The following is a 14,601-nucleotide window of genomic DNA, read 5'->3' as shown; positions in this document are numbered from 1 at the left end:
CAATTATTTCTGTTCCCATGGCCACTGTCCCAAATCAGGCTTCCATCATCTTTCTACTGTACCATTTCTATACGCTACAAAGTGGTCTCCCACATCCAATTTTGGTTTCTCTATTTTTGTTTCTCTAACGTGCTGCCAGAGTGATCTTTTACAAAATAAGGCATATTCGTCTCTCTACCTCCTTGCTTTGAACCAGAGGTCAGCAAATTTTTTTCCGTACAATGCTAGACAGTAATTATATGAGGCTTTGTGTTTCAACTGCCTAACTCTTCCATTGTAGCAAGGAAGCGGCCATAGCCAGTGTGTAATGAACATGGCTGTTTTCAATGAAACTTTATTTACCAAAAAAAGGGTGTGGGACCAATTTGGTTTCTGAAAAAGGAAAAATCTGAAACAAGTGGTTTCTGGATGGGATATTAAAATACCAGACATCAACCAAAACACCAATTGTAAAGGACACCTAAATTTCTGGCCTGGGAGATGGAGGGAGAAATATTCAACGTTTCTGCCACCTGATGCACCAAATAGGTATGCTGTAGCCACAGCTTGTGACATGCATGAAGCCAACCAAGCTGTCAGAAGGTGGGGTTGGGAGGAACATGGGGAATCAGAGGTTAGGAATGGATAAAATGTGTTCAAGAAATAGAGAGGGAGCAGAATTTAGTGCTCAATTGTTGTTTCCCAAGAAAGCTGATAATGAACATGTAACTTTGCACAAAATGTTTATCAGTATTGATCTTTCGTCATGGGGATATAGTGATATCATGAGTGACGTGAACACTGAAGACACAATGATGTTGAATCAGTAGTAGTATCTACTTTAAAATGTAGTCATTATTAAAAACAAAACAAAAATAAAAACTAAGGCCACAGGGGACAATTTAACAAGTGCAGTTGCAGAAGGTGCATTTAGGTATTACTTATGAAGCATGGATTTTTATTTAGATAAAATGACTATGCATTTAGTTTTTATTTTAATTTTTTAATGAGTTTTCAATTTCAAGCGTTTTTTTTTCTTCCGGCTCCAAAGTGAGGTAATAGTTGTTATTTGTTGACTCCGCTAGAAGAATATCTTGGTTAAAGATGCAGTGTCCTTAGGATGCTACAAACAGAAAAGTCAGTTAATTCAAATAATGGTTTGATATTTTTCATTCAATTCATGGAATTAAAGTTTTTGGAAATAAATCTGCCAAAAATAAAACTTAGGGCATTACTATGAATGCTGTTATAAATTACAGTGAAAATCTAACACTGACGATACAATCTTGATTTCATATTAATATGAAAATTTAAATTTTGCTGGAGCATAGCTTAATCTTAAAGAACACAAATGCATTTGGCATTGATTACATAGTACCAAATTCCTTAACTTTTTATAAATAATAAAATATAAATTTAATAAAAATGTATTTTGAAATCCCTAAAAACAAAACCCAATAAGCTTGATATTCTATCAATGAAAGTTTATGGTGTTGTTCTCAAAATTTAAAATAATTTTTTATAAACACAGGGTAAAATACAATTAAATACAAAGTTCTTAAAATACAACCAATATTGATGACAAAGAAACACGTTTGGCATGGCAGTACAAAATTTCTCTCTTTGCTGCCCATTATCAACCATACTTTAGAAATGTTTGAAATGACTATTCTGCAATAATAGTGAACTATTTTGTAAGTGAGTTTTCTGAACTTTGATTACATTTTTCTAATCAGTTAGAATTCGCTAATCAAAATAGTCAATAAATGGACCTCTGAACCCGCATATGAAGGAATAACTACTATAGGAATTGCCTGATGATCAGAAATAAAAGTAAACTAGGAAAAACACACATATGAAACTTTTTAAAATTTATTGTATTGATGTATAGTTGATTTACAATGTTGTGTTAATTTCTGCTCTACAGCAAAGTGATTCAGTTATACACATATAGACATTATTTTTCATATTCCTTTCTATTGTGGTTTATCACAGGCTATTGAATATATCACATCTGCTTTATCCATTCATCTGTTGATGGACATTTAGGTTGTTTTCATGTCTTGGCTATTGTGAATAGTGCTGCTATGAACATAGGGGTGCATGTTTCTTTTTTAATTGTAGCTTTGTTGGAATGTATGCCCAGGAGTGGGATTGCTGGATCACATGGCAACTCTAGTATTTTGAGGAACCTTCATACTGTTTTCCATAGTGGCTGCACCAGTTTACATTCCCACCAACAATGTAGGAGTGTGGAACTCTGTTTTTGGACACCGGACAGCAGGCATTGAAGGCCTGTGATCCTAGCAGGAAACAAACAAGGAAAGAGAAACAAAATGATTCCTACAATTGCTGGAGCTTACTGATAAGAGGCAAGTTCCAGGCTGCAGCATAGGGAGAGAGAATTCAAAGAGTGTAGTGGTTTTTCTGAATAGAAAATGAAGTGATCAGAGTTTGGGGGGATTGAAGTGACTAGAATTTGTGAGGCAGAATACTTGCGATAAAGTTGCTGCACAAAGAAAGAGCTCTGGGTATCTGTACAAGAGTTTCCTTAAACCACTGTCTTACTTACATTTCCATACATGAGGTGAAACTCCACTAGGCTGGGGAACTAACCAGTGGAAAACAGCAGGTTAAACAATTCAAGGAGTTCAAACAGAACTGGGAATAGTTTGCATTCCCACTAGCCAGAGTGGAAAGACCTTGTAATATACAAGGCATCATGTAGAGATATCAAAATGGTTTCATCTTAGTTATAGGGCTAAATTAACTTTATACTAAAGCCTGCTCTGGAGTTAGTTTAACAAAGAATACAAGCAACCTCAAAAAGTTCATACTGATTGCAAGCAATTTAACTGCATGCCCGAAGTCCAATGCTTTAAAAGAACACAGCAAAATTCAACAACCAAAAATGTTCAAATTAACAATGTCAAGCATCCAAATGAAAATTACCAGGCATACAATGAAGTAGGAAACTATGACCTAGAACCAGAAGACAAGTCAGTTAACAGAAACTGACTCAGTAATGCAAGGTATGATGAAATTAACAGATGAGAATGTTACTTCCAATGTAAACAGGAAAGTGCAAACATAATGCAGAGAAAAATGAAAAACAGAACATGTAAATGGAAGTTTTAGAGATAGAAATAAAATATTTGATATTAAAAAATTCTGCAACCTAAAAGGATTAATGGCAGATTATAAACTACAGAAGACAAAAGAAAAAAAAACAAAAACAGTGAAGTTGAAGAACAGAAACTATCCAAAGTGAAGAATAGAGAGGAAAATACTTTTAAAAAGTATATCAGTTATATATTGGACAACATCAGTCAGTTCAACATACCTATAAGTGGAGTCTCACAAAAGGGGGGAATATTTGAAGAAATAATGGGAAAATGTTTCATAAATTTGCTGAAAACTACAGATCCACAGATCCAAGAAATTCAGTCAATCACCAGCAGAATAAATATGAATAAAATCACACTGAGGAACATCAAAGAAACCAGACAAAAGGAAAAGCATATTACATTCAAAGAAACAAAGATAGAGATGATAAGATAAAAAAATGATAAGATAAAGAAATTTTTTGTTTTGGCCACAAAGTGCAGGATCTCAGTTCCGTGACCAGGGATCGAACCTGTGCCCCCTGCAGTGGAAGTGTGGAGTCCTAACCACGGGACCACCAGGGAATTCCAATAAAGAAATCTTTTGAATCTCAAAAGTATTATGTTAAGTGAAAGATATTAAAGACTACATAGTATATGGTTCCATTTCTATGAAATTCTAGAAAAGGCAAAAGTTGTGCTGTGGCAGAATTTTAGTGGTTGTCAGGGGCTAAGAAGGAGGGTAAGAAATTAACTCCAAAGGGCCAAAAGTAACTTTCTGGGTTGAAGAAAGTATTACATATTTTGATTGTTGTAGTGGTTATCATAACCTGCCCTTAAAGTTGGTAAATTTTATTGACTGTATACACTATACCTCAATGAAGCTGATTAAAAAATAGTCATGAAATGAAGCAAAAATATAACCTTTGGAACTTTTAAAGGATTGCAATTACAGGAAATAGTATTTGCAAAAAGGAAAACATTTAAATTGATCCCTATAAAAGCAAAGGAATAAATGAACAAACTGAAGGATAAGAACTCAAACCATGTACAAGATTTGATTTTGAAAATCTGTAACTAGGCTTTCAAAGATATATATTTGTTGATAGAATCATTGATAAAACTATTCTCAGCTGGATAAATTTATATTCTCTTCTGGAATATAATGAAATTTAAGAAGTCATATGATTTTGCAGCATCTAAATTTGGTAAATAAAATTTGAAGTTATAAACGGAGAAAACTTTTTGATAAGTTCAGCTTACATAAAATATTTGCCAAAGGTACTCTGAAAGGAGGAACAAGACAGTAGTCATGAAAATATTTGGTATGAAATACTCATTTCAATATTTTGAAAATTGGAAGTGAAAATATTTCACATTTAGCGGATATTGCTCTGAGCTTACCAGATAGCACTGCACTTGTGGAGACAGTATTTGTCAACGAAAAATATTATAGTCTCTCAAGAAGAGTAAATTAAAGATGCCACAATTTAAAATTTATTAACTCTAAAACTCTGCTTTGAAGAAGATTTCAGGCAATTTTATGAAAGAGTCTAAAATATTCAGACCACGCTGAAACAAAAAATACCGGTGATACTCTGTCAGTGAGATATATGACCACGAAACTGATTAACACGTGAACGTTTACCAAAAATCATAACAGTTTGTCATTTTCTAATGTCTAGATAATATTTTGAAAGTTGGTTACTATGCTTTGGCATACATGAATTGTGCTACTTCTGTATTTTAGAATGAATAATAATTAGTTGTGACATTTTTTGAATAGTACTATTTTATAGGCCCACTGATATAATTTGTCGACTAATAAGTAAATAGTTGTATAACATATAATTTTTAGCCCCATTTTAGCCTCAAAGTTGCCCCAACATGAATGAAAAATTACCTAATCACTCTATTCATACACCAGTTTCCAATATATCTTTATTTTTGCATATATACAGTGCTTAGGATCCCAAGAAAGTTCTCCATCTAGCTAAGAAATACATCCTTTTTTAAAATTTATTTGTTTGTTTATTTATTTATTTATTTTTGGTTGTGTTGGGTCTTCGTTGCTGCACGCGGGCTTTCTCTAGTTGCAGCGAGCGGGGGCTACTCTTTGTTGCGGTGTGTGGGCTTCTCATTGCAGTGGCTTCTCTTGTTGCAGAGCACGGGCTCTAGGCGTGCAGGCTTCAGCAGTTGTGGCTCGCGGGCTCAGTAGTTGTGGCGCACGGGCTTAGTTGCTCTGCGGCATGTGGGATCTTCCGGGACGAGGGCTCGAACCCGTGTCCCCTGCATTGGCAGGCGGATTCTTAACCACTGCGCCACCAGGGAAGCTCCAGAAATATATCTTAATGAACCTGAAAGACAGAGACCACACTGTGGAACTCCTGGGCTGCCAGTGGGAGCATTTACTGTTCTCTGAGGATTTAGTATTCTGAAATGGGAGCAAAATTACCAGACTTTTGTTTTAGAAGGACTCTCATAGCAATGCGGGTGATAGATTGCATGAGAATAGACAGGAAGAATGCAGAAAAGAATTTCTCTTTAAAAAGAGCTAACAAGCTCTGAGCTCTGGAGAATCCATGAACCTAGGCCCCTTGTAAGTCCCACAGGTGTTAATAATCTCTAAGGTTGAAGGGATAGGAAGAGGTTTCGGTCAGCGCCAGCTTCTTTTCCTATGGGAACATGGTACATAATGACAAAAGAGGACATCATTCAAGCGGCAAGAACAAATTTGAGAAGTGACTCCAAGGCTCCCAATGATGATGGAAGGGGGAGGTTGTGGCGTCGGGAGCTTTTCAGAGTCTCCAAGGGCTTTGGTTGGGAAAACGTTTGGTGGATAGGTTATTTCTGACACAGACCTTCATGTGTCAACAAGTACCTCTCTTTCCAAATTGATCGTTATCAAGAAAAACCTGGTTTATGCTGAAGTCTGATTACACAGTACCTGCAAGACGTCCTCTCGTGGCTCCTATCTGACCCAGCGACACTCCATCTGGGTCCCCCACCTCTAACTCTTGACTGTCTGCATTCCGTTATCTAGTTTTTACCTTTGTTTTAGATTCATTCTTTGCTTTACCTCTACAAGGCAAAACACAAACGCAGAACAATGAAAGCCAAATAATTCCCCCCCAGAAGTGCTGAGAAGTGGGAAGATTTACGCAATGGGAAAAATGAAGAAAGATAGAGGATATGATCAAAGAGGGAGTGTGTGCGTCCAGTTTTAATGGAAAACCCCTCTCTTCTGCCAGTTTTGTTGCCTTAGGAGAGCAACACAGTGGTGGCTGGTTACTAGTATTCTGCTTTATGAACAGCAGCTCCTGAAAACTCTGGCAGTAAACCTTACTGCATTTGTCTAACTTGATGATGGGGCTATTACTCTCACGCCAACAGATAGGATTTTTCTTGCACATATGTTTCTGTAGGGAAAAAAAAAAATACCCATCACATGAAAATATAACCCATAAATCGTAGGGTTTGAATTGGCTGCATACTGCACAGTCTTGCTATACCTACTTGCATTTTAATTATTCTTCTTTAAAAATAGAGATAGTGGCCTACAAATGCATTATTAATGTAGAATATTTCCCTTGTTTTTATAGGCTTTGCTAAAAGCCATGTTGAACTTAAAGTTTTGGGTTATTTCTGAGTGAAGCACCTCATACATTTGGATAAAAGCCAACTTCTAACATTTAATCTTAACTTAGCAGGATATTTTATACACATTAAATTTTATTGAAAAGGTCTCAGCTATTTAAAATCTGTCTCACTACTCACATGCATAAAGGCTAAACTTTGAAGAATCATTGTCAGTCATTCTGCTGAATGATTCCTATTAATGATTGTCCTTCTGTCCTGATTGTGTTTGAGGAGTAAAGATGTTTCTTGAGGAAGAAGTACAATTCTTGAAAATTGAAGCTCTTGGCTATTCTAGATGTGCCATATTATCTAAAAGTAAGTTGTCCACTCACCTCTTCAAGGGTTCATAGGCTCACAGAAAACTAAAATTTTCTGCCATAACAAATTTATTCTAATATCCAAGAGTGATATATGAGATCAGAAGAATCACAATCATTGAGAACTAGAGCAGGAAGAGACCTTTCCTCATCATCAATCCCACCACTGTTATTTTCTAAATGTGGACACTGTGCTCCAGAGTGATCCAAATGATTTCTCTGGGACTAGTATGGGGTCCCAATTTATAAATCTCGACTCTCAGGGCTCCCTTTAGAGCCCGAAATACTCAGAGAAAAATTTTGCACGGGTAGCTTGGTCAAAAGATATAATGGTGACTCTGGGCAACTCTTGGCTGTAATTGCGTGAAACGGGCCTCTGATTCTCTTCTCAGTTAGGTACGTGGTTTAAAGAAAACAATCCATGTGGACTGTGGGACCTCTAGCTATACAAGTCTGTGATGGACAACCCTACAGGCTTCAGAAACTTGGGGTAGGCTCCACAGGTTCAAAGAGCACTGTGCCTAATGGTGCCTTCAGCTAGGTGGTGAGAAACGCATCACTTTAAAAAGGGATACTCTTCATTGAGCACTTGTCTCCAGTTTCATGATAGCTTCATCAGTGAAGCAACGAGGTACTTGCAATAGACTATGAGAAATGAAAGTAATGAGAAGTGAAGAGTAGAAAGAACTAGTCTCAACATGGTTGTCTCACTGGGTGCAATAAACCCATGCCATAAAGTCAGTAAAAGGTAGATCAACTGAGTCACATATCTAAGGAGCAAGGGTAATTTGTTGTTACCAAAGACGATTTCTTTGGTGAAGGGAAGAATATATACATAATTGTTTTGCCACATGCATAATTCTTTTAAGTTGAGATTTTCCTATATTGAGTCTGTTTTTGTATTTTTAGGGGTAGTGGGAGGGTGGTAGAGAAGGACTAAATAAAGGAGGACAGCTGATTACAGAGGAAGAAACATTTTGGGAGTCAAGCAGTCCTGGGTGAGGATTTCAGCTCCTCTGCTTTTTAGCCATGTGACCTTAGAGAAAAATTACCTAACAATGCCTACATAGTTGTCATGAGGAGTAAATAAAATTATAAATGTGAAAATACCTAGCACAGTCCTTGGCACATATTGGGAGCTCAGTAACACGAGTTTCTCTTTCCTGTAATTTGTAACATAATTTAACCCAAAAAACCACCTGTTGTTTATTTGTCAGAGGCCTGATATTAGTCACTCGAGAGAAAAATGATGACTTCCAGAATCACCTGCTTTGTGAATATCACATGCTAAAATAACGATTAATAATAATACTTTGTGAAACTCATTACATCTGAATGCACTTATAGATAGAATATGACATTTCCAACTTGGGTAAGATGATAATGACATTGTGATATAGAGAAATTAGGGTCTTGGAATGGAACTGTCAATTCAGAGTTATCTTTCAAAGTTGAGAGAGGTAGGAGGCTATTAAAGAATAAGACAAGACGCATTTCCATTGCTCACCTCCTAAACCTCTCTTTAGTCCATCTCTTCATTTCTATTCTGTCACTTTTAGTTTAGACGTCATCATTTCCTGCCTGAATTTTTGCCAGGAGGTGAAATTGGTTTTCTTGCCACCACTCTCACCACCCGCTAATCCATCATCCATAATCTCTCCAGAAGGATCTTTGAAAAATTTAAACCTGATTCTCTGCCTCTTCTGTTTAAAATGGCCCCTCATCACCCACAGGTTGAAGGCCAAGATCACTGGCATGTTGTTCAAGATTGTGTGTTAGTTAGCCCATGCCTACACCATAGCAGTCTCTTGCATTACATTCCATACTGCCTGCATTCCACTTGTGCCTAGCAGTGGACTTTGTACCCCAGTGAACAACAGAGACTTGAGTATCTGCACATTTGTGTGCATTATTTCCTCTTCTGGGGATACCTCATCACCACCATCTTCCTCTGTTTCAGCTTGACTAACTTCTGATGGTCTTTCAAATACTTGGTCAGGTGTTATTTTTTCTGGCAAGTGTTCTCTTGCCTTCTTGGCATCAAAAGTATATGTTCTTCTTATTTCCTCTTAGGATCACATGGGCCTTTTCCATACAGAATTGTCATTGTTTGTTAACTAAAAGGGCTTTCTCAACTAGACCATGAATTTCTTGGTGTCAGGGAAGCATCTTTGTGTCCTCAACATCTGGCACAGCCTTAGCTTTCAAAAAATGTTACTTTGTGGGTTCATTCAGTTAGAACTGGTATCATTTGGTCCAAATTAAAAGCTTTATGATTCTGACTTTGGTCAGACTGGGTGATCACAGCAAGTAAAGTAGTAGTAGTAGACAACTATGCCAGAAGGTTCTGTCGACATGGGGAGTGGATGGGAGACTGGGTCTCCTCCCCTAACATGACATGACATCCATTCCTTTGTGAAGCAGTAAGATAAGGAGAGGCCAATCACAAAATGTTAGTTATAGCTGGAAGGAATTTGAGGCCATCCCACTGTTTTTGAGAAGCAGAAATAAAGTGCCAAAGAGCCCTGCCTGCATAGGATGGTTAGTGGCAGAGCTGGGTCTAGAACTGAGTTATCTTACTCCCCAGTACAGTATTCACCCATTTGTCTTTTCTACTCTAGCATAACTTTATTTTATTTTAATTTGGGGGTGGGGGTGGAAGTAAGCTACTTTGCATGCCAGCTTCCCTCTTAACTGGTCAGGCTGCCGAGATACTGCTTACCTGGTGAGTCATGTCAGCACCTAGGGAGACTCTCCTGCTTTGATATGGGGCTATTCAACGCTTCACAAAAAAAAAATAGCTTAGGGGCTGCAAAAAGGCTGTTGACTCTGCTCTTTCTTATTTATCCCACTGGCATGTTCTCATGAAATTACCTCCTATTTTCCTCTCATTCTCCTTCCCTGCCTCAAAAAAAGAAACATCCGTATAACTTATGGAAGGGCTCCAACATCAGCCAATGCATATATTAAAGTTTTAAATCAATTATTGTTCTAGTACACACCCTGGGGTTGAGAAAGAAAGAACATCCAGGACTAACAAACCTGATTGTTCTGGCAAAGTTGCCATTCGATTCATGCTGGCATTTCTGGGCTTTTCTTTTCCTTTAATATTCCAACCTCATTTAAAAAAAAAAAAAAAGTTAATGGCTCAAGTAGCAATTTTTAACATTACTGTTTCATTCAGTTTCTTCATAAGACTTCTACCTCCCAGTCTCTTGAGGATTACCCAGAGGGCATGATGCCCAGAGTTTGCTTACTTAGTTGCAGAGACAGCTGTCAGTCTGATAGTGAGTTCATTAGACTGTGGATTATTCCTCACTTTATTAACTTCTGAGCAAGGGAGAGACTCAGGCTTGGGAATATGAGCACTTCACAACTTGGCATTCCAGATTGAGAAAAACACTTAATCATAACAGTTAAGAAATTAAATTACAACTGTGTATAACATTGTGAATTTTAACCTAACAACTACTCTGAGTTGGACCTATACAAGTTTCTGATTAACACCGTTGAACTTAAATTCCTATAACATATGATGCATGGGTCTTTGTGTTTTTTAGGCAAGTACTGGAAGTCGGTAAGGACGGTGAGTGTGCCGAGGGGCTGCGCTCTGGCTGGGGCGCAGTTGCAAGAGGAGACAGAGACCGTTTCTGCCCTGGCCTCCCTGACGGTGGATGTGGAACAGCACTTTGCTCGAGAAGACAACAGGTATGAATCCTACATGGGGGGAATCATCAGGGTCAGGAACATCCAGGCTCATCATTAGCGACTGTGAGCCTCTCTCTAGGCTCTCCTTCTCCTGTCTCCTCCACTTCCACTTCTCCGAAGCCACAGATGCCACAGCACATGCTGTCGGCTGTCAAGAATTCATGTGTTTCATTCTTGATGAGAAACACAGAGGTGGAGCATGTGTTTACAGTTCGCAGAGAAATAGAGTGATGAGATAGATGGTCGTCGTTGGATAATTTAGTGCAGATCATTATGGAAAAAGCTTCTTGTGGGCTTAACTTCTTTCCTTAGTTATCTCTATTTTTCAAGATGTTCTTTCTCTTTCTCTCATCATTTCGAAGTTACTGATATAACAAAGGGGAAAAAGGAGAGCAGAAGCTGGAGGTATGGCTTGTCAGTTGGGTAACCTTATATGACTGTCCGTGAGGTACAACTACTGGATAAAGATGAAAGTTACCTTCCAAGGAGATAGGAGTGTGTATAAAGGAATGTGTGGACCGGGGTCTGATTTTATTTTACTTTAGGATAAGAAGGAGTTGATTTTAATTAGTCTTCATATGAATAGCTTTCAGGAAAAAAAAAAACATAAAGATAACCTAAGATTGAGCTTGCTGCTTCTCCTTTTAAGAAATGTTTGTCAGTTTGTACATTTTGGTGTTCAACAGACAGTGCTACATTCAGGATTTCTTTTAAGTTTACTATGACCGAAACCACCCCAAATGTACAGACAGTAACATTGGTGCTCTCTGTGGATGACTTCAAAGTCAGTCACATTTCTTCAATTTAAAAATGAATAGGTGAGCTTTCACTAAAGCTCTGCCAGCTTGCACTTTTAAATTGCTTCTGAGAATGAAATCGAACTCCCTCCGTTAATAACATCACCATTAATTACACAGATCCTGCTGCTAGTACATAGGTTGGCAATTTTCCCAAGAATGCACAGATTTGAACAGTTTTAGCTTTTCTTGCTTTTACTGGGTATTCAGAGTTTAATGGATTTAACATCTTGCTTTGGTCAAAAGCAGGAGATACCTTGAATAAGAGATTTCATTTTTATGCAATTGTTTTTTCTTACTATAACCACTTAAAAAGAAGATTACCAGTAGGACAAAAAAAAAAGTTGTACAATATTATATTAAAAGACATCTTCATATGGGCATCTGGAGCATAAGGGTAAACTTATTTTACATCTTCGATAATATGAACTAACCCCCTGCTGTTCCCAGCTAAGAACCAAACCAAGTTCATAATCCAAAGGTGTCGCAGTTATTCCCAAGGCCAAATACAGTTAGTTGTCTGTCATTTGAGGGCTGTAAAACTGAGGAAACTAACATCTGTTAGTGCTGGATGTAAAAGGAGCATAGCTATTCTTTAGAATTCATTTAGTATAGAGAAATGAAGCTAAATTCCAGCCCGAGTGAAATGAATTGTAAGTAATTTTTCCCATTAAATTGCAGGGCTTAGAATAATAAAGAATAATAAGTCCTGTTGTGAGCCCCACATAACATAAAAATCTCAGCACTTTGGCAGGAATTGGCTCTATAAGCATGCTTGTTTATCCTCAGGTACATAGTGTGCTTGACTCCTGATAATCTATAGGGACTTGACCCTGGCTTCAGTTCACAGTGATTTTTAAGCTTCATCTGATGGCAGAGAAAGAATGGGAATGGGAATGTTTTGATGTACAGGGAAACAGAGTTGAAGCTTGTGGCCTGGATTCATGTTTCTTTATCAGTTTTAGACAGATTGTATCTATTTTGATTGATTTTTCTTATGGGAAGGAAAATGGTTTTGCTTGAAATATTTTCTGTGGCTTTGAACTCACTTTTTCAGCAGAGGAAAAGAAAAATTCTTCTAGAACTGGCTGTTGCATTTCTATTGAACCATGCATGAATTTCATCACAGAGAGTCAGACAGGGAGAACCCTTAAAAGCCACAGAGCATTTATTCTTTTCAGGGGAATGCTATCAGAATTGTCCCCCTACTCAGTATAGGAAAGATGGCTTTCACAATGAGGTAAAGAGGTAGAAATGTTCTCAGGCCTTTGTTATGAATGCAATATTATAAGTACACAGGAAATTGAAAAATTAGAAAAATCAGAGAACTAAATGGATGGAAAAGGCTGAAGGCAAGATTCTTTTTTATAGGAAATTCTTGCCAGTTATTTTGGAGAATATATTGGTGTTTGGAGTGAGATGACTCATTTTGTACTAAGATTTTGGGTAAAGCAGCTCTTTTCCTGGCCAACTCATATCTGACTCATTTACCACTAGTGAATAAGGGATAAAATGCTCCTGGCTAAGTACCATTGTAAGTATTTTTTGTTCATTTTGGGGGGGCGGGGTGTGAGGGAGATGACAACACAGTGCAAATAGTCATTTCATTTTTATAACTCATTGATGGACCATGAAGAATAAATTATTAGAAAAAGGCTAGGGATTCATTTTGGGGATGACTGACTGAAGTACAGTTTTCAAAACATAATTTTCAGGTGGCAGAGGACTTAAGCAGGAACAAAATGACTGGTGGGTCAGTTAAAAAAAACAACAAAACAAAAATAAAGGACAAAAAACTAAGTGGGGTCAAGTTATATGTTCAAAAGAAATCAAATAGATAGGACTAGTCACATATAGCATATTGTTTAGAAGACAGAACTGTGATCTTAGTTTCTTTCTTGATTGTCAGGAGACTGTACCTTTAAAAGATTATAGTTTGCATTGTTCAGATACCTATTTCAAATGCTTCTACTTTGAAAAGGTCCGTTCAATATTGAGGTTTATTCTTGGATACCAGTTCGGGCTCTGCTGAAAATCAAGAAAAAGTTTTCTCTGGCAATCAAGACTTCAGAGTGATCAACTCTTAAGTTACTGGGAGCATATTTACACTCTAGAATTTCTGACTCTCTCATTTTTTAATCAAAACAAAAACTGAAAGTTAGTTAGGTTTTCAAATGTCAGTTTATTGATGATAGTGTGAGTCACATTAGATTTTCTTTAATACAAGAGGATCTGGTCGTTTCTGAATCATTTCATCTTCAACTTTTGTCAACTTTTCTCATGAATGAGATGGTTTCAGTCATTATGTGACACAGAAGCATGAGAAAAATATATGATTCTGAATCTGGCTATTTTTTTAATTAATTTTTATTGGAGTATGGTTGCTTTACAATGTTGTGTTAGCCTCCACTGCACAACAAAATGAATCAGCCATACACACATAGATATCCCCTCCCTTTTGAACTGCCCTCGCATTTAGGTTACCACGGTGCATTAGGTAGAGTTCCCTGTGCTGTACAGTATATTCCCATTGGCTATTTTGTTTTTTGAATAACTGTCTTATTCACGAATATTTTTTAAAAGTATAGTAAGCTAGAAAATCCCAAGTATCATCTGCCTTAGCTTTGAATGGTCTATCAGTAGTGCCAAGGACATTGATAACCCCATTTTCCTGTGTCTGGAGATTTATATAGAAATATAGACCACTCTTAAATACACATTCGCGTCTAATAGAAATACAGCTTTGTTTTCCATGTTTTAGGATTGTCTCTCCAAGGCTTCTGGAAGCTAAATGTTGCACTGATTATTCAGGTCTCTGATTTTTCTCTCTGATACCGTTATTGTGAGCACCTGTTTATCTAAACAGGCAAACATTCCAATATAAATTTTATTCTTAATTTTCATCCAGTGTCAACAATACCTTAGTTGAAAAGTGGACTGAGATTTGGAAGCTCCTGGTAAAAGAAAGGAGCTCCTATATCTTCTTTTCCTCTTCCTCCTGGGACCATCATTTTATCCCTGTGTTCAGTGCCTAACATGTGGTCTTGGGGCATGTGT

At 37.3% G+C, this 14,601-nt stretch overlaps 1 protein-coding gene across 13 annotated transcripts in view; it reads left to right on the top strand.

Annotated features, from left to right (window-relative positions):
• The window catches only part of HDAC9 (histone deacetylase 9), a 1,001,951-nt gene that overhangs the window by 963,650 nt on the left and 23,700 nt on the right, over positions 1–14,601 (top strand). For all 13 annotated transcript variants that reach the window (XM_068550546.1, XM_068550536.1, XM_068550537.1 and 10 more), the window contains one exon: positions 10,600–10,747. In XM_068550546.1, the coding sequence (XP_068406647.1) occupies positions 10,600–10,747 (148 nt within the window). The remainder of the gene's footprint in view (positions 1–10,599; positions 10,748–14,601) is intronic.

This window comes from Eschrichtius robustus, chromosome 8 (genome assembly GCF_028021215.1).
Source record: "Eschrichtius robustus isolate mEscRob2 chromosome 8, mEscRob2.pri, whole genome shotgun sequence".
In the NCBI taxonomy this organism is placed as follows: Eukaryota; Metazoa; Chordata; class Mammalia; order Artiodactyla; family Eschrichtiidae; genus Eschrichtius; species Eschrichtius robustus.
Note: the sequence above shows the minus strand (reverse complement) of the source record. Positions and strands in the feature narration are given on the sequence as shown.